The sequence below is a fragment of the Chaetura pelagica genome, unplaced genomic scaffold, assembly GCF_000747805.2.
Source record: "Chaetura pelagica isolate M959 unplaced genomic scaffold, ChaPel_1.0 scaffold244, whole genome shotgun sequence".
Lineage (NCBI taxonomy): Eukaryota > Metazoa > Chordata > Aves > Apodiformes > Apodidae > Chaetura > Chaetura pelagica.
In genome coordinates, this window is record NW_009953719.1 from 898,827 (window position 1) to 918,116 (window position 19,290).

A 19,290-nucleotide genomic window follows, 5' to 3' on the forward strand; every position below is an offset into this window, starting at 1 on the left:
GCTCCTTCTGCTATGGGCTGAGAGGCCCTTTAATAGGATTCCTCTGGGAAGCTGAATTTTGATATGAAGTATTTCACATTCCACAGCTACAGGTGACCTTTCAAAAACACTGCACAGGTCATAAGTTATGAAAACTATTTACTTATTCCCTAACTCCTCGTCAGCACTTTGACTGTTTATACTGAGACTTTCTATTCCTTTCCTTTGTTATTGTGAGAGATCCACGTGCATGGAAGGAAAAACAATTTTCATAAGTAGGAAAATGTGACTCTAAAACTTCTAAAACAGGCACTGGGGAATTGAAGTCATGCCTGTTAAATAATTTTTAACTCTGTGTTGAAACTTGATCAGATGACCTGTTCATTGTGATCCATCAGTACGTCTACATATTTATTGTTATTTTACAGTACTTTGGGTTTGCCAGAATGTAAGTGTGGGTTATCTTTTTGTAACTGTGCATGTTTTAGTTTACCAGGAAAATTCACCTTGGTATGAGAAACAAAGATGGATCCAGAAGAGCAGGAGTTACTTGGTGATTACAGATACAGAAATTATTCTTCAGCAATTGAGAAAGCTTTGAGAAACTTTGAGTCATCAAGTGAATGGGCGGATCTTATTTCTTCCCTTGGCAAACTCAATAAGGTATTGTGCTATATTTTTTTTTAAATATTTTTTTCCAAATATTTTTTCATTTGTTTATTATCTTTGTATTGTTATTAACTTTTCTGTAACTTACAGCATTCGACAAAATTTAAAAAAATCAGTCAAGAAAAATATTAGTTCATAAGGGAGAGGTAACAGAAGCACTTATGTCAGTACCTTATATATAAATGTGAGAAATTCTGTTAAAACCAACAGAGGTTTCCTTCAAATGGTATTTGTTTCCTTTATACAAATAAGTTAATTTCAGTTTTACATTGAAAAAACCCTCAGGATGCTGGTTATTCACTCCAGAGCAGCTAAAAAGTCTGTATATAGAACAGGAGGTCATAAATTTTAGTATATATCCTGAGTCAAAATTTATATTCAGAGATCAAGTTTACTTGACCATGCTCTTCCCTTGTATTTGGGGAAATAATTGATTTACTGCTGCTGGTGTCTTTTGTACGACCATGGAAATTCTGGCTGAGTACAGTATGAAAGAAAAGGACTTTTACAGAGAAACACCTAGGAAATGTGTCCTTTCCTCCTGCCCAAGAAACAAGGTGTACATTGTTTGCATCCCACTTGGTCTCTTTTTTAACATAAAGCTCTTCCTGAGTGTGCGTGAGGCAAGAGTAGTTACAGTCATTAAGGAAACAGGAGTGGGAGGAGGGAACTCCTGCAGAATTCATAAGGAAACATCTGTTGTTACCCGATAGGTTCCTCACATGCCGTCACTGTTGTTGATAAGCCTTAATTCTACAGAGTTTTCGAAGGGGAGGAGAATCCATAGAATCATAGAGTATCTCAAGTTGGAAGGGACCCGTACTGATTATGAAGTCCAACTGCCTGCTCCTCACAGGACTACCTAAAACTGAACCATATGACCCTGAGTGTTATGCAGACGCTCCCTGAACTCTGACAGAGGAGCTGTGACCACTTCCCTGGGGAGCCTGTTGCTGTGACCTGCCACGCTCTCAGTGAAGAACCTTTTCCTAATGTCCAATCTAAACATCCCCTGATGCAGCTTCATTCCATTTCCTCATGTCCCATCACTGATCACCAGAGAGAGATCAGCACCTTCTCCTCCACTACCCAACTTGAGGAAGTTGTAGACTGCAGTGAGGCCCCCCTTAGCCTTCTCTTCTCCAAGCTGAACAAGCCAAGTGACCTCAGTCTCCTTGTAAGTCTTGTCCTTGAGACCTTTCAGCATCTTGATTTCCCCGCTCTGGTCAGGTTCTAATAGTTTTTGTCCTTCGTACATGGAGGTGCCCAAAACTGCATACAGCGCTTGAGCTGGGGCTGCACTGGTGTGGTGTGGAGTGCGACAGTCACTTCCCTTGACTGGCTAGCTGTGCTGTGCTTGCTGAATCCCAGGACGTGGTTGGCCCTTTTGGCTACCAGGGCAACTTGCCATCAACCCAGACCCCTAGATCTCTTTCTGTGGGACTGCTCTCCAGCCTCTCGCCCTGCAGTTTGTATGTAATAACCAGCATTATCCTGTCCTAGGGGGGGAATCCAGCACTTGCTCTTGTTAAGTTTCATATGGCTGGCAATTGTCCAGCCCTCTAGTCTATCCAGATCTTTCTGCCCTTGAGGGAGTCACGGAATGACAGACTCACTTAGGTTGGAAAAGACCTTCAAGATTATTGAGTCCAACTGCTAACCCTACTCTACCAAGTCCAGCACCAAGCCACATTCCCAAGCACCACATCTAGATGACTTTTAAACACATCCAGGGATGGCTGCTCAACCAGCTCCCTGGTCATCTGGTTCCAATGTCTGACAACCCTTTCAGTGAAAAAGTTCTTCCTAATGTCTAGTCTAAACCTCCCCTGGTGCAGCTTGAGGCCATTTCCTCTTGTTCTATCACCAGTTACTTGAGAGACCAGCACCTACCTCTTTACAGTGTCCTTTCAGGTAGTTGTAGAGGGCCATGAGGTGTCCCCTCAGCCTCCTTATCTTCAGACTAAGCAGCCCCAGTTCCCTCAGCAGCTCCTCATAAGTCTTGTTCTCAAGGCCCTTCACCAGCTTCGTTACCCTTCTCTGCACCCGCTCCAGCACCTCAATATCTTTCTTGTATTGAGGTGCCCGAAACTGGACGCAGTATTTGAGGAATGCTGAGTACAGAGGGACAATCATCTCCCTGGTCCTGCTTTCCACACTATTCCTGATACAAGCCAGGATGCCATTGGCTTTCTCGGCCACCTGGGCACACTGCTGGCTCATATTCAGACGTTTATCCATCAGAACCCCCATGTCCCTTTCTGCCAGGCAGCTTTCCAGCCACTCTTCCCCAAGCCTGTATCATTTCATGGGGTTGTTGTGGCCCAAGTGCAGGACCTGGCACTTGGCCTTGTTCAACTTCATACAATTGACCTCGGCCCATTGATCTAGTCTGTCCAAGTCTCTCTGCAGAGCCTCCCTGCCCTCAAACAGGTCAACATTTCCACCCAGCTTTGTGTCATCTGCAAATTTACTGGGGGTGCATTCTGTCTCCTCATCAAGATGGTTGATAAATACATTAAAAAGAAGTGGTCCCAAAACTGAGCCCTGAGGAACTCCACTTGCGACTGGCCACCAGAGCTGGATTTAAACCAGCTGTCCAACCAGTGTTTTACCCAGCAGAGAGCACACCCATCCAAGCCATGAGCAGCCAGTGTTTTTCATCAGAATGCTGTGGAAAACAGTGTCAAAGGCCTTACGGAAGTCCAGGTAGACAACATCCACAGCCTTTCCCTCGTCAACCAGGCAGGTCATCTTGTCATAGAAAGAGATCAGGTTCATCAAGCAGGACCTTGCTTTCATAAACCCGTGCTGACTGGGCCTAATCACCTGGTTGTTCTCTATGTGGTGCATAGTGACACAGTGTGTCCACAGCTCCTCCTGGTTTAGTATTGTCAGCAAACTTAAATATACATTCAATTCTTCCTTCCAGGAAATTTATAGAAACACTAAAGAATACTGGCCCTAAAATTGAGCCCTGAGGAACCCCACTGGTGCCTGGCTGCCAGCCTGATTTAACCACATTTACTATAACCTTTTGAGCCTGACCCATCAGCCACTTGCTCACTTACCATATTATGGACTTGTCTGCCTGTGCGCTGGATGGTTTATCCATAACAATACCATGAGAGACAGTAACAAAAGCTTTGCAAAAGTCAAAAAACCCAAGGTCTACTGGCTTCCCATAGCCAACGAGATGGGTGACCTTGTTATAAAAGGAAATTAAGTTGGTTACCCCAGACTTTCCCCTCATTAACTTCTGCTGGTTGTGACCTATAACTGCATTGTCTCAAGTGTTTTTCAGTAACTCCTAGAATAACCTTCTCCATAATTTTTACCAGGTGCTGAAATGAAACCGACAGGCCTGTAATTAGGAAGGGTCTTCTTTCTTTGCATTCTTGAAAATTGGGATAGGATTTGCCAAATGAAGGTTTTTTTAAGGGCAGCCGTGTTCTTCCCTCTTCTGAGCAGAGAAGCCAGATGTTGCTCTGGCAATCAGTTACGCATTTTGGCCTTCACTGTTCCTTTCATCCTGATTACTGTGAGTCAATAATGAAAGTTAGAGGCCATTAGAATGTTCCTCTCAAAAGGGAAAACAAGAAATGATTAGGGTAAGAAATTTCTTCCCTGTGACAAGAGGTAGGCTTTGATCTTTTACCTTGACCTAGATAGACACTGTGAACTCATTGACACCTATCTGAAGCTCTTGTTCAGGTACAGAATTGCCCAAATATGTAGCAGCATCGTAGAAACCAAGCAAAAAAAGCTTTTAGCTGTTACATCAGCCCATCTGCTGTGGTATTTTATGAACTTAATCGTTTTAGGAGCTTAGGAATTGGTAGAGCAAATCATCCTCACTGTTCATCTGCCTCTGTTTGATGAAAATAAGGATGATATGTCAGGGGAATGTTTTACCGAAAGGAAGACTGTGAAATAAAATGTCAGTAGCTATTGTCTTAACTCCTATGATTACCTGGTCTCTTACATCCTAAATCATAAATATCATTGTTGAGTTCTGTTAGTGTTTTGGGGAGAGGAGGTGTTTCTAGTGTAAGAGTCTAATTTCTTCTACAGTCAGTTCTCAAGGAGAATGAATGAGCAGGGAGAGAATAGTTAGGAGGGAGAAGATCAACAGTATCTTGGTGATGAGAATGGTATATTCAGGAACCTGGATGCCAATAACTTGTGTGCAGTGATGCCTGTTATTAAGCAAAAACACCAAGAAAAGAGACAAAAGATGAGTGGGTCAGGGAGTTTTGGAAGTACTTTTCATACTTCTAGAGCAGCATACATGTCTCTGAAACATATGTTTCTTAAGGATCTTTATATTGTTGACTTGAATTGTGAGTATACTTGCTTATGTAGATGTAATATTTTCTGAGGGTTTTTATTCCATGGGCAGGCTTCAACAATACTTTGCACTATTGATTCTCACAAGTTAACACACACACACAAACTCTTATTTCTGTAGAAACTCAGTGGCATCACCCTTTCAGTACAAGGTCTGGAGGAAGCAGCACAGACTCTTACTACTTAAATATGAGGGGAAAAGAATGGAGGAAGCTGATCCTGATCGCTTTGGCCACGACTGAAACCAGTGATCTTGAAGCTCTTGCTGCTGTTACTCCTGGTGAAGAGACAGCTCTGCTACTTTTTTCTATTACTGCTTAGCTTCTAAGACTAAACTGCAGGTTGTTTTTCACAGTTTCTCTGTTGCTTCTATGGTTCTATGGTTTGATGTTTCCCAGTGACTTCTAGAATCAGGGAAGCAACAGAGAAATTGGTTGACTTCAGTCTGAATGGTCAGCCAAACTAGTCAGTTTGTAGATCTAGACAGGCAGTTTTTTGTCACATAAGCGAGGTGAGCCATATCTAACTTCAGATGACTTCAATGTGGACAGCTTCACCTTGAATCACTTTTAGGCAGAAAAAGAAATAAGGGGGTTTATTTTTTGTTACTGTAGTTGTCGCTCATCTCTTGTTATTTAAAATAGGTCAGATTAATGCTGTCCTAAAGTGCGTGCTTGTCACTGGTTTTATAGGGAGCTTGATGTGAGTTACTGCGGTTTTGCCCGTTTTTTAAAGGTTTTTTTAGGTTTTTTTTTAGGACCTAGGCTTCTTAAGATTAGGTTAGGTGAATCTCCCCCTGCAGTGTTCTGAAGAGAACTGCATATGGCAAGTGTGAGCATGAGTGGAGAATGGAGGTAAACTATGTTTTCTAACAAAAGGTCGAGTTGGCAGAGTTTGGTAATTTATGCTACACCCCAAGGTTGTAAAAGAAAGATTTTTTTGGTTTTATTATAAATAGTGTGGGTGTTACTACCATTATCATGGTGATGGTGGAAAGAAATGTTTATAAAAACTTACAGAAGAATATGAATGGACAGATGCTAACAGCTGGATTAAACAGGCAGTAAATACAGATGATAATGTTTTAAAGAGGAGTTTGAGCTTTGCCTTGAAACTTACTCTTATTCACCTTGTACATATCTTTCTGTGCTTTGCTTCTGTTCAAGCTTTAGTTACTATAAGCCGATCATTTAGTAGCTGCTGCCTGGGCTGCTCCATGCTTTAAGAAATAGGATTATTCTCTTCTCAGTGCTGTTCTCAGATACATCTTTGAACCATGTTTTTTATTGGTTTTACAAGTCTGTATGTGTTCAGTGTTTGGAAAGCACTGCTTTGTGACTAGAGTTTCCAGATGTTCAGTACTGATTGTTGCATCCAGAATACAGTAATCCTTTCCAACTTTCTTACGACTCAAATGTGATTGTGCTACTGCAGATTTTGCCAGCTTGTTCTGATGTTTTAAAAGAATAAAACTCTGTGAAATCAGTTCTATACTTTGATAGAAAAAAATGCTGGGGGGAGGGGTGTTGTCTTTTTCAACCTAGAAATACATGGTGGTTCAGCATATGTGGGTTTGTCAGTGAAACAGATACTTTTAGCATAATTTTCATATTCAAAATGCTTTTCACTGTCTATCCAGTATAGTATATGTACATTTAAAGTATTCATATAGGAGAAGCCAGGATATTAAGAGGCTAAAAATATTTGAAGTTAGGAAAATCCAAGAGCATAATTTGCATTAGGTTTTTTATTCCAGATTATAGACATATATTTTCTAGACATTTTAACTGAGTGCAGGCAAACAGATGAGTGACACAGTTTGCAAAATGAGGAACTGAGCAGTAGTAAATGCTGGATTCCTTATCCTGCTTTTGTAAGGAAACTATGAAAGGTGGTGTTGAATTGAAGGGATATGAGTCTTCAAGGTATCTGGGGAAGGCCCTCCCGTTGAGTCATGAGGTTCGTTCTGGACCCCTTCACTTTCTGAACTCCTTCTGAGAGAGGAGTCCAGGGGTGGCTGGATCCAGTCCTAGTCCCTGACTTGGTCAGTGGTTCATGTCTAAAGGATCATGTGTGTGCAAACACCTGTCAGAATCAATGCCTGCTCAGAGCCCCAAAAGGATTTACACTGACACAGTTGTACAAAGTTGAAAAGCAATGTTGCCTGTTGCAGTGTCCCACCAAGAGTTCAGAATTGCCTCTGATAAATGCACTTCCTGCACAGCTTCGAGCTCAAATTAATCATTCCGGGGTAAATATCTGACAGAATTGGAGGCACAAATCTTACCACACAAGCTTCTCTCTTTGGGGAGGCGGAAAAAGGGATTCAGGCCCATCAGCCCTTCAGATAGTTGGAATTTTCTCCTTCCCCAAAATAGAGGATTCTAAAGGATAATTTTAGACCTATTGACAAGGTGGGACTAAGTCATAGGTTATGTTATGATTGGTTCCTAGTGGGCTAATGATGCTTAATAATTAAGGAAGGGAGGCAAGACTCAGTCATTCACTACAGATCCAAACTCCTCCTTTGATTTTGTTGATACAACCTCTGGCTATGAGGCCTTGCCTCCAGCCTTATTAAAAGAAACCTTGGGTCATGGAGCTTTCACTCCATTCCAGCAGTCACAGTAATTGCTGATCATAAAACTTGCAGTGACAGTAATTGTCAGGTCCAGTCCCTGTAGCTGTCAGATCATAAAACTTCCAACATCTGTGCTCTGTCTTAGCCAGACAAGCCAGTTCCTCATCCCTCCAGTCCTACTCATTGTCAGGTAAAAGATAAGCACAGTAAATTAGCCTGCACTCTTGTCCAAGGGTGGTACAAGATAAAGACACTTACTGGCTTGAAAGAGCAAAGAAATCTGTGTTTTCATAACAGGTTTTTGTTTTTTTTTAAAAGTATCTGAAATCTACTGATGTACAGAAGAGCAAATCTAACCAGGTTTTTGGCACATTTATTTGTTCATTTAAACCATATATATTAAAAAAATAATAACAACAACAAAACCTAAATGAAAAACCCAACCAACCTACCCATAAAAAGCCAACCTGCTTCTGTTTGGCAATAATAATGGACAAGATTTTGTGTTGCATATTAGCAGAAGTGCCTCCATCAACAGCTTTCCAACAGTGGTTGGGTATTGGTGGTATAGAACTTGCACTGAAGCTTTACTAGTGACTTGTGACTGATGCTACTGAGTCTGGTTGGAAGGCCACTGTCCCTTTTCTGAGCAATACGTTAATTTATAGTTACTGTTCACCATGAAAACAAAATGATAAAATGTTTGAAAAATCAGTTGTTCTAGAGAGATTTATTTTGTTCTTGCAGCATGGTTAGCTTGCTCAGTAACAATAACAATATTTGCTTTAAAAGAGCACTTTTAAACTGCTTTTTCTTCTTGGATATAACGCTACTATGTAAATGCAGAGATTTATAAATTCTTACAATACCAATTTTTAGTTTTAATCTGCAATTTAGAAGTATTTTTTTCATAATATGACTTTCAATAGAAAGTATGTATGTTACTTTTTTTTTCTGTGGGCTTTTCTTGCTTCAAAAACTTGAAGGTGAATCTGATCTTAACTAAACACTTGATCTGTTTGGAGGGAAAGGGAAAAGAACACAAAAATCATTGCAGCTGCACAGCTATTGTTTCTGTAGTAACACTTAATGTTACAATATGTCTGTTCTTGAGGGGAGAGAAGGGTTCTTCTGAAGTATGGATTTAATGAACATAGCCATAAATTACACCGGTTGCTTCATATGAGAAAACTCGTGACTGCCACGGCTTTGCAACAACTGTTGGCTGAATTGCAAGCACAAGCACCACTTGACTTCTGGTTCAAGGCAAGCCTTATGTCTTTGAGGAAGGGAAGCTTTGCCTTCTCATTGCTTCATGGAGCTTTGCCACACCCAGCGCACAAATGCAATGTGCAGAACTAGGGATATTTTACACATCTGTTTTTTCCTCTCCTTTTTTAATATAACTCCAACCCTTAGTTTACAATTTCCTCACAAGTCTTTGAACTTCATGCTGCTATTTTTATGAAGTTGAAGCTCTGTTTTTTTACTTACTTGGAAAATGAATCAGTGGAAAATGGAATCACAGGCTCTCTTTCTCCCCCTCTCCTCCCAAACACTGCTGTCTACAAGAAGAGCTATAGTATCTCCTAGTTGAAGATAATCTTATTAACTTATGTACATGCTGCCTTTTTCTGGAATTCTAGTTGTGTAAATAAAAATCTTTACTTTATATTCTTGGATTTTCTATGTCTAAGCAAATTGATCTAGCTGATCTCGAGGGGTGCTTTAAAGCAGTGCAGAATGACCAACCAGTAACTGTGGAAATGTGAATATTCCTCTGTGTTTGTGCTTATTTTAAGACATTTGTATACACTGCCACAGGGAATAGTCCTCTCTTTATACCCTTTATAGCTCACATCTGGATAAACTCTGAGCGTGCTTACGTATTAGAAAGTGTTTAGTGTGTATAATGTATTCCCTAGTCAAGTATAAAGAAAAAGAACCTGTAAAAAGTTGAAAACTGGGTATGGACATGGACATAAGTAATTATTTTGCACTTATTATTTTTTCCTGACTTACTCATTAAAGTGTGTTGCTTTTTCTTCCTTAAAGCCAGTGTGGTACTTCAAATACTTGTTGGTTTTCTGGGATTGTTGATTTCTCACTGATCTGTGAAAACCAACCCCTGGGATGGTATATTAAGCATGCAGTGCTTGCTGGCCCTTTAGGCTTCTGAAGCCAACCCTTATTAGCAGTTCCAGTGATATTTAACATTTCTGACACCAAACTGCTCATGTGAAAAGCAGCTGGAGATAAGGAGGAAAAGCAGATCATGGCTGGGCTTCAGCCTCTATGCAAATAACCTTACAAGAATCAAAAGAATTTGTGAATAATAGGTGTTGAAACCTATGGGCACAATTGTCCATCTGCAATTGTTGGTGTTGATCCTGAATGTAAAAGTAATAATTTGTGATGGGATCTTCATGTGCATACAGTGCCAATGATACCAGGCTTGCCACCACATAGTTTACCTACCCGTAACAGCTGAAATAATGGATTTCAGTAATACTAGATCTCATAGGCAACTGATTCTTTAGAGCTCAAGGTATTTAAAAATCAAGCTTCTTAAGTTTGCCTGTCAACTCACAGAAACTAATTAGCATTTGGAAATATGTGTATTAACATGCCACTCTTACTTCAATGAACAATTTCAGATCCATTTGCTAACTAATGCCTTTCAAGCTTTTTAAAATTCTTTGAGCCCTGCAGTTCTGGGGAAGCTGTTATGAACCTGAACCTTTCAGCCAAGTAGCAGCCAGCCCACCTCTCTTCTGGAGTGGTTGTTGGTGCATCAGGTCTTACAATGTGTTGCAGTGTGGTTTAAAATCCCTTGCATCTACTTGAAGATCAGACACAACAGTTAACCAGGAACACCCACTCTTGAGAAGAATTGTAGTTTGTGTCTAAATGAGTATTTCTTCAACGCAAGTCAGAAAAAAAGTTTATGTATTTTTGAGAAGGGAGTTTCATCTCAGAATCATTCTGATGTGACGGTCAGAAACTCCTCAATTTATGTAGGTGGATCATAATAAATGTCATTGAATCTTGCTTCCTGTACAGAGATGTCTTCTGATTATTTAGGCAAAACAGTATAGTTGGCATGTTTACATGTATGCAGTCTTGTTCTAAGTCAGTCTCACCTGCTGGAATTGGGACATAAGAAAGTTCCAGAGTTACCCAGGAGAATTCAGTTATGCCTGAATATCCACTATTCAACTCCTAATATACCTGGAGTATTTTTCATCTTCTGACTAGATGTTTAGGTTTCTGGAGGAGGAGAGTTCTTATTTGCTGGCAGATTTACTTCACATCCACAGGAAATTAAATAAGCCAAAAAAGACATTTTTAATGATATGTAATTATTTCTATAATGGATCAGATTCTCTATGTATTAAACAATGAATATTTTCATTTTCTACCTAGTTGACATTTAAATTTTAACTCATAGAGTATTAAAACAACATTTGTTCAATCTTAAGATTGAGAGGGAAAATATTGACAATGGGCATATGTTTTTGTAATTACTTCTTGTATACGTACAGAGGGTGTGGGCAAATACATACCAACCAATATAAACAGAACGTTTCAAAGTCCAGCTTTCAAGCACTCTTCATAGTTACTACAGTATTAAGGTTTTTAATCTTTGCTATGGAAATAATATTACTCATGCAATATATGAGTAAACCTTTCAAATATAAGAGATATGAAATTCCACAAATATAAATTGGTTTATTTTCATATGTGAAATATTTCTCTGGTATTGGATTTTAATTTTAGTACTTATTAATGTGCAACTCTCATGCTTATAGTGAGGGAAGGAAGAAAATCAGTTTGCTCTAAATGGCTACTGTACATATTTGAACATGGTGTGACATTTCTATTTACCATTGTTATGAGCTCTCAGCCTTTTTCTTCTTGAGTAAATTTTACTTGCTGAAAGCTTTTTACTAACAGCTGGTCTCTCAGTTTAGGCAGGAGAGCGAATGGGAGAATAACACAAAAGTAGTCTCACGGACTGTAGCTTCTTTTGCCCACCAGCTGCCGTGTTTTAAGTGCTAAGTTGTATACACCTTTGAAAGATGATGGATTTTACCTCTTATGGCTGCTGACAGTATTCAGCATTCAAGGGAATGCCATGGTCTTCTCTGAACTGCTTTTGTTTTTTTCTTGGTGGTGAAGAAGGAAGGGTTAGCTCACTTGTCTGCTGCTTTATAAAAACCTTTTTTTCTGGAAGGGTAGAAGAACCTCCAATTTAAAGCATAAAGGTAGGACAAGACCGTGACTTAACCTTTGAGAGAGTCAAGAATTTGCCTGATCCTGGAAACATCCCAAATGTCAACGTGCAGTGAAACGTCTGTTTGCTTAGCAGGCAGTGATCAAAGGCTAAAGCGTCATTTACGTGCAACTCCTTTTTTTTAATTGTCTCTGAATTGAAGACACGCACTCGCTTACCCTGCTGAAACGCAGCATGGTTCAAAGAAAGGGGTAATCTTTCCAAAGAAGGTGCTACAATTTGTTTTCCAGAGACCTGGCCTGTCTGCAATACTTAGTTAACTGTTTCCTCTCCTGAAGATATTTTACTTACCTGGCAACATGGTGGTTGACTGTGTTGACAGATGTAGCTTACAGAAAATGTAGCTGTATTTTGTAAAATGTAGCAGCTTACAGAAGGTAGCCACACAGATTTGCAAGTAACTTGTAAGATGTCCTTGTCCAGCTTTGACTGGAAGGTTTTTTGTTTATATTTCTGCTATACCTGAAATGAAAATTTTTGAGGAAAGAGAGTTAATTATTTTTTATGGTGTCCCCTGTGCTTAAAAGCTGAGATGCTCTTCTTGCCATTTCTGTGCTTCCACTGAAGATAGGAATTCCCTGGCTCTACCGTGTCCTTTAACTTCTATTTCTAGCTGCTAAGCAAAGTAAGACCAGACTTTTCAAGATTGCTCATGACTGCTTCCATATGAAAACTCAGTGGCAGAATTCTGCTGTTTCAATGTAACAAAATGCATCCCTGGGAGAAGACTCCTGTAGGCATTTAGTTCTCAGTGTACTAGTAGGAAACCTTTGATATGCAGTCATCATATGCATCATCTTTTACAGTATAGCTATTTATTTTCACCTCCTTTCTTCCATAGGCTCTTCAGAGTAACCTGAAGTATTCTCTGTTGCCAAGACGGCTGATCATCAGTAAAAGATTATCTCAGTGTTTGCATCCAGCACTACCTAGTGGAGTGCATTTAAAGGCACTAGAAACCTATGAAATAATCTTTAAAATTATTGGGACAAAATGGCTTGCCAAGGATTTATTCTTGTACAGGTAAACTTTTCTTTAAAGGTGTATGCATTTCAGAGTATTTTAATTAAATTTTTTTTTCCTTATAATTTTCTTTTTTTTTTTTCTTCTTTAAAAAAAAAAATCAAACAAACCACAAAGCTCTGGTTTGTTTCCTCTGCTGGCAAATGCAGCAATGTCAGTGAGGCCTGTTCTCCTTGGTTTGTACGAGAAATACTTTCTTCCTCTTCAAAAGTCCCTCCTACCTGGTCTTCAAGCCTTTGTAATTGGATTACTGCCTGGATTGGAAGAAGGATCAGAAATTTATGACAGGTGAGAACTAGTATTAATTTGAAAACAATATACAGTGTTTTGCTTTCCTAGGGAATTCTCAAGACATTTCTCTCAGCTCTCTATATAGAAGGCTTGATAAAAGATCTTCTAACGGTGGAAGAATGGGGAGTCTTGACTGTAAGAAAACCCTTTACCCTTCTATTTTAATCTCAGGAGAAGAGGAATTAAGAGGAAAAGGAGGTTTAAAATAGATGTGCTGAGAAAAAGGAATAAAAACTATTCCTTAATGCTCCTCTGAACTCCTAAGTAGTTAACCTGACTCTCCAAACCACTGCTTCGTCAATAAATTAAATTTAAATATTGTAACATGAGAGAGCAGCTGAATTCTTTCCAGTCTTCCTATACCAAATACTCACTCACAGGTTCTGAAAAACACAAGCAAGAGGTGACTTCTAAAATCTACTGTGGAAAAAAGAATCTCTCTCACTCTTGGGTGCCCCTGGCAGTCATGACAATGACACTCAGTAATATAAAGTTAGGATCAGGAAGTGTGCTGAGAAGACCAGCTCAGCACCCTCTTGTGTAGCAGTTTTACTTCAGTTGCCAGAACTGTTTTGTAAGATCTTAAAAGAACTTAACCACTCTAAGTTTAATCCAAATGTTTCTTTGCTTAACGAGTCACTAAAGGTTGCATTGGTAATTTACTTCCTTCTACATTACCAGTCTAGATGTGTTGGCAGTTCTCTTTGCCCTTTTTTGAATCCTAAATAGCTGTGTCTACACTTAAAAAAATGTATTAAAAAAATAGGCTGCATAGATTACAGCTGATTAGCAAATTGCTTCTACATCTAGTGTCTCTTTTTTAAAAACAAGTTTTAAATGGAAGGCTCATATCAATTGCTGGAGTAACTGTGTTCCCAACTAGGTGATTAGCGTTTTGCCAATTCCAGAACATCAGATCTATGGATAGGTATATACCTCTGAAACATCTGCTGTAGGAACATGAGTTTCAGTATGTGCTTTTTGTCAGGCAGGTTTATAAGTGTTGGTGTAGTTTTCTTTTTCCAACTGCACTAGTTGCTGGGGGTGTGGGGGAAAAAAGGAGATCCCTTGGAATTAAATCTCCTGTCCATCTGAAGCCTTTTTAGGGAGACAGCTTATTCTGAAACTGACTAAAAAGTAGTGAGCTAATGGGAACTGCAGATTAACTTCCAAGATCAGACTTATGGCTTTATTATACCTTTTTTCCCTACTCTTCGTGGCATTGTTTCCTTTGCCTTGAACGAACAGGATCAGAAACAGGAACTGTATTTCACTGTCAAAAATTTATGCTAAAATTAGTTTAATTTTATTTTGTGAAATATAAAAATTACACAAGAAAGTCTTTCTTTAGTTTACTTAGCATGAGGAGTCTGGTGCAAAAAAGACAGACCAAGATATCTTGTAAAAAGATGTGTTAATTTTAAATTTGTCTTCATGAGGGACTCTCCACTGAACATCCTTAGTCTTCAGCTTTGAGGACTAACACTAATATATCCCCTGCTGTTCTTGGAAGTGGCAGAAATACTAGCTCATGTCATGCCTCATTCTAGAAACTTTCCTTCTTAAACAGATACATATGTATGAGTTTGCACACACACACAAAATAGAAAAGAAAAAATGGCTTGAGGGATACTTTATCAAGAAATGGAAAAGAACTTCAGATTGGGGATGTTCCCTCTTGTATGCTGGACTTGTTACTGTTTTCTCCTTTCTACATTCCTCATGTGAGGTTTTAATTCTTACTTTATAGTAAAATACTGGAGTACTGACAGAGTTGCTAAGTCAGAGGATGTGCCTTCTGTCATAGGATCTCCAATGTGATTGCCTTTAAACTAATTTCTGCCTACTGGTCCTGTGTGCAATAACTGACAGCCTGTCATTTTATCTCTTTTTTTTTTTTTTTTTTTTCCTTCCACTCAGTGACTTAAAATTAAGCCCGTTGATTTTTAATTACAAATATACAGGATATCTTCCAGTTCTCAAACTGATAAAATCAGCTTTCAGAGTCTACATCAGCTTAAATGACTTCCAATTCAGCATTGCACACCTCTCACTGTAAATATTTTGCACTCAGAGGTTCTGCAGTAATTTGGTCAGAGCTTAATGTTTGCAGATAATTACTGGAGAAGCTTCCAAAATGTGCACAGAAGCTTTGTTTCAGTGAGTGTGCACATTGAGAAAGGAGTGTTTTTTTAATTGTTTTTGTACAATCAGATGCTAGCCATCTGCACATGAAAAGGGCAATACTAATGGTACAAAGATAAGGAAATGAAATTAAATCGTGTCAACTACATTATTAATTCTGTGTATAATTGTCTTTTTGTGGTATAAAACTGAAATAACAAAAATCTATTTTCTCACGTCAATTATATTTCCACACAGAACAGATGCTCTGTTTGTGAAACTGTCCTTATTGATGGGCCAAGAAGTGTTTTACGGAGCACTCTGGGGCAGTGTCCTGGTCAGCCCATCCATCAGGCTGCCTGCTTCTCTGTTTGTTGTCAGCCACATCAACAGAGAGCTATCTGGAAAACAGCAGAAGTACATGCTTGGCACGGATTATAAACTCACAGTAAGTTCACTGCACTCCTCATAGAACAGTCTTATCTACCATAATACCCGCTGAATAGCAGAATGTGCCTTCTCTGTATTCGAGTGACATGCTCTTAAAAATATTTTAGAGAGAGAGAATGAGAGGCTGATGGAATTATTTAATACAGTTACTTCATGGGAGCATCTTACCTGAAATATAGCAGAGAATCTCCCATACTAGTTCTGGTTAGCATGCAGAATGCAAGTTTCCTGAAGCTTCTGCGGTTTTTGGTAATCAGTACTGCATGCAGCCTTAAAAGACTGACTGTTTCAAATCAGAAGATAAATTTGTCATCTTTTCTCTACTTGTTCTGAATTTGCATTTAAGGTTGAAGACCAGCTTTCCCATAATACAGTATATACAATGTTTAATGTGGATTTCTCCAAAAGCTTTTGCAGTCCTGGAAGACAATTCTGAAATTTACTGTCTTTTTTCAGTAAAATGGAATTCTTCAGTAGGTAGTAACTTGTGTTAAACTTGAGTGATTAAGTAACTGGGGTGCTAGCTAGAGTATTTTAATATCTGCATTTTGAGAGGCTTCACATTCTGTCTGAAAGCTGGTGATGTTACACTGTGACAGTCTGTAGTGTTACAAAACCAAGTATTTCATAAGTATTAATGATTCTTTTAACGGTATTCCACAAAACTTTTTTTAACTCATTTTGGGAGATGGAGTTAAATGGCTTCCTGTCCTCTTATTTTAAAATGTACTATTCACACGTAACCAAGTTTGTTCTCTTTCCTTCTTGTGATTATTAACAGTGATTGTAGTTTAAATATTATTGTGAAGTAAAACACAGTTGTACTTTCTTTTCCTTTTACAGATGAAGTCTTTGTGTGTATCAGTATTGGATTCAAACGTCCTTGTGCAAAGAAACACTCTAGAAGTGATTCTCTTCTTCTTCCCATTTTATACAGCTTTGGTAAGAGGACTATTTTGGTATTGCAGCACACACACTTTTGTGGAGGAAGGTGTCTTCTGGGATGCCAATCCAGATCCTACCTCTGTCACTGCCAAATGTCTGACTTCTGTACCTTCAAAATCGATGATGCAGTTTCTTGTTCCTCCATCAATATGCATAGTAGAGGAGACTCTGCTGCTTCTCAGACTCCTTACAGCTTCAAATGAAGATGTGCTTTCACAGTGAATATGATGTGGTATTTGGAATGTGTTTGAAGTATTCAGGTCTGAAAAGTTACATATGGAAAAAATATAGAGCTCCTTTTCCAAGTAGGATTTCAGCATTTGGAATTGTTTGTGCTAAACTAAGATACTTCTGTTAAGGACTAGTAAAGAAAATATTAATTGAAAAAATAGCTCTTCCCCATATTTCCTAACTTACCTAGAAGTATAGTGAGTACTTTAGAAAGTAGCAGGTCATTTTAAGTCTTAAGGCATAACATAATGAAGTCTTCAGTATTTTTAGCTTAAATGTAGCTCTTTTCTTTAAATATTAAAAATTATCACAATAGTGTCAGATTCCCTTTCTTGAGATTTTTAGTACACGAAATATTTTCTTGTTGATGGTGAGTTGCCTTTTTTCTCCAAAACATTCATATTACCAGTTAAAAAAACCCCTCATTACCAATCTGAATTGTTTCAGTGTTCATCAACAGCTAAAGTATCTTTGTTTTTCATCTTAGGACTGCAATGAGAGCACTATTCCGTTGCGCAGGACTGATTTAGTCTGTGTTCTGTCAGCAGCTACACAGACATTGTTGAGGAGAGACATGTCACTCAATAGAAGATTATACGCATGGTTGCTAGGTACTGTACCACATAGAGTGATAGTCACTATCCTGTGTACCCAAGATAAAAAAATAATCAGTGCTTAAAAACGCAATGCACTTTTTCAGTAGTTAATAAATGTTGATAAAATAAAGTGTTGTTTCATTATTAATGACCGGTTTAGTAAAATTAAGTATTTATTTGGCGAACAGGTCTTCTCTTCAGAGGTGGATTAATTTCACTGTCTTGACACCCAAGGCTCTGATGAATTATTTCCGGTCCCATCCACAGCTCACTCTCAAGTGGTTCAGTGGACTGAAAAGAGCGGAGCACTGTTTAAATCTTGCTCTTTTGGAAGTACTAGTCTATTAATTATCACGTGGGCTGTAGCTATAGCTTCTCCCCGTCTGCCTCCTTTTAACAGCATTAAGAGGAGGGTAAAAGTAACAGGGCAAGATCTGCAGCCATGCATGAAGGTTGTCCTTGCTGATCCCATGTCTGGATCTGGCCTTGGTTTTGATTTATGTTCCATATAACACATCTGGATGCCTTGAACTGTGATACCTGGGCTGCCCCTAAGCAGTATGTGAGCTAGTTTCAAGCAAAGTGTTGAAACAACAAAGGTTAAAATGCAGTGTCATTTCAATATATGTATACATGATGAGTGTATAATGCTCTGTACTGTAGTCTTTTTCTGTACTACTCATGACTCTTGTTTATCTTGTAGGCTCTGATATGAAAGGTGGTACTTTTGCTCCAGACTCAACAACGTCTGAAGACCATGCTATTTATTTTTTTGGAAAATATTCTAAAGATCTTTTAGTTGAGGTTGGTGTTTATTGTACACAGATGTATTTAGAATATTTTAAATGTTAGTGTAAAATGCATCTAGAATTGTTCTGTGTGCCACTTGGTTTGTTTTTTGCTTTCTGTCTCTATAAAGATAACATCCTTTTGGTGGTTGTATTTTCATCTATCTGAATGCCTGCTGTGCTGCATTGATCCAAATAATGTATGTGCTTACAATACAAATGGAATCTAATGAAACCAAAGGGTAGCATCTTTGATGAGCTATCTGAATTATTTAAAAATACTTCTCTGAATAAGATCAGCTCTTGAGTACAGACGATGAGATATCATTGATTTGTCTTCCTTGTATGGAAAATTGAAGTTCAGTTGTAATCAGGACTGAACAAAATCAAACTTAGAAACACTTCAGGTCTTAATAAAATGGCAATCTCTCTTTGACATGTAACATTCTCATCTTTTCTTTTTACTAGAGTTTGACTGAAATTTTACATCAGAAATTTCCAGAGTCTGATACAGAGGAACAGCATCAAGCTTATTTGAAACCCTTCCGCATCCTAATCAGTCTCCTTGACAAACCTGAAATAGGTAATGTTGCATGTGCCTTCTGTTATGACTGCTAGTAACTGTTACAACTTGGTGTTCTTCAGCTTTGGCAGTAGGACCCAAAACACCACCCTGCACAGTTCTTCCTAATTCTAAGTATGTGTGTGTTGTATCATTAGTGTGCAAGGAGCTGTGTTCCTTGTCTTGGACCTGGTTCAGAAGAGTGCTCTGGGGCGCTCCGGGTTGCCTGTGGCTCTTCTGCTGAGCACTCCTTTATGTAGCATGGATGTATCCGAGTAAGGATAATGCTCTTCCATGTCCAGAACTGTGATCTGAAGGGCTAGTTAAAAAGAACCACTTCTGCTCTAGTCTCAATATTCTGCTCATTTTGTTCCTGGGAGTTTATTCTCTAAAATACTGTCAGG

General features: G+C 38.8%; 1 protein-coding gene across 1 annotated transcript in view; it reads left to right on the forward strand.

Annotated features, from left to right (window-relative positions):
- The first annotated feature begins 504 nt into the window (after positions 1 to 504).
- The window catches only part of DOPEY2 (dopey family member 2), a 47,289-nt gene continuing 28,503 nt past the window's right edge, over positions 505 to 19,290 (forward strand). The window contains exons 1-8 of the mRNA XM_010000414.1: positions 505 to 642; positions 12,718 to 12,899; positions 13,017 to 13,187; positions 15,573 to 15,762; positions 16,608 to 16,706; positions 17,428 to 17,551; positions 18,240 to 18,340; positions 18,793 to 18,907. Of these exons, the coding sequence (XP_009998716.1) occupies positions 505 to 642; positions 12,718 to 12,899; positions 13,017 to 13,187; positions 15,573 to 15,762; positions 16,608 to 16,706; positions 17,428 to 17,551; positions 18,240 to 18,340; positions 18,793 to 18,907 (1,120 nt within the window). The remainder of the gene's footprint in view (positions 643 to 12,717; positions 12,900 to 13,016; positions 13,188 to 15,572; positions 15,763 to 16,607; positions 16,707 to 17,427; positions 17,552 to 18,239; positions 18,341 to 18,792; positions 18,908 to 19,290) is intronic.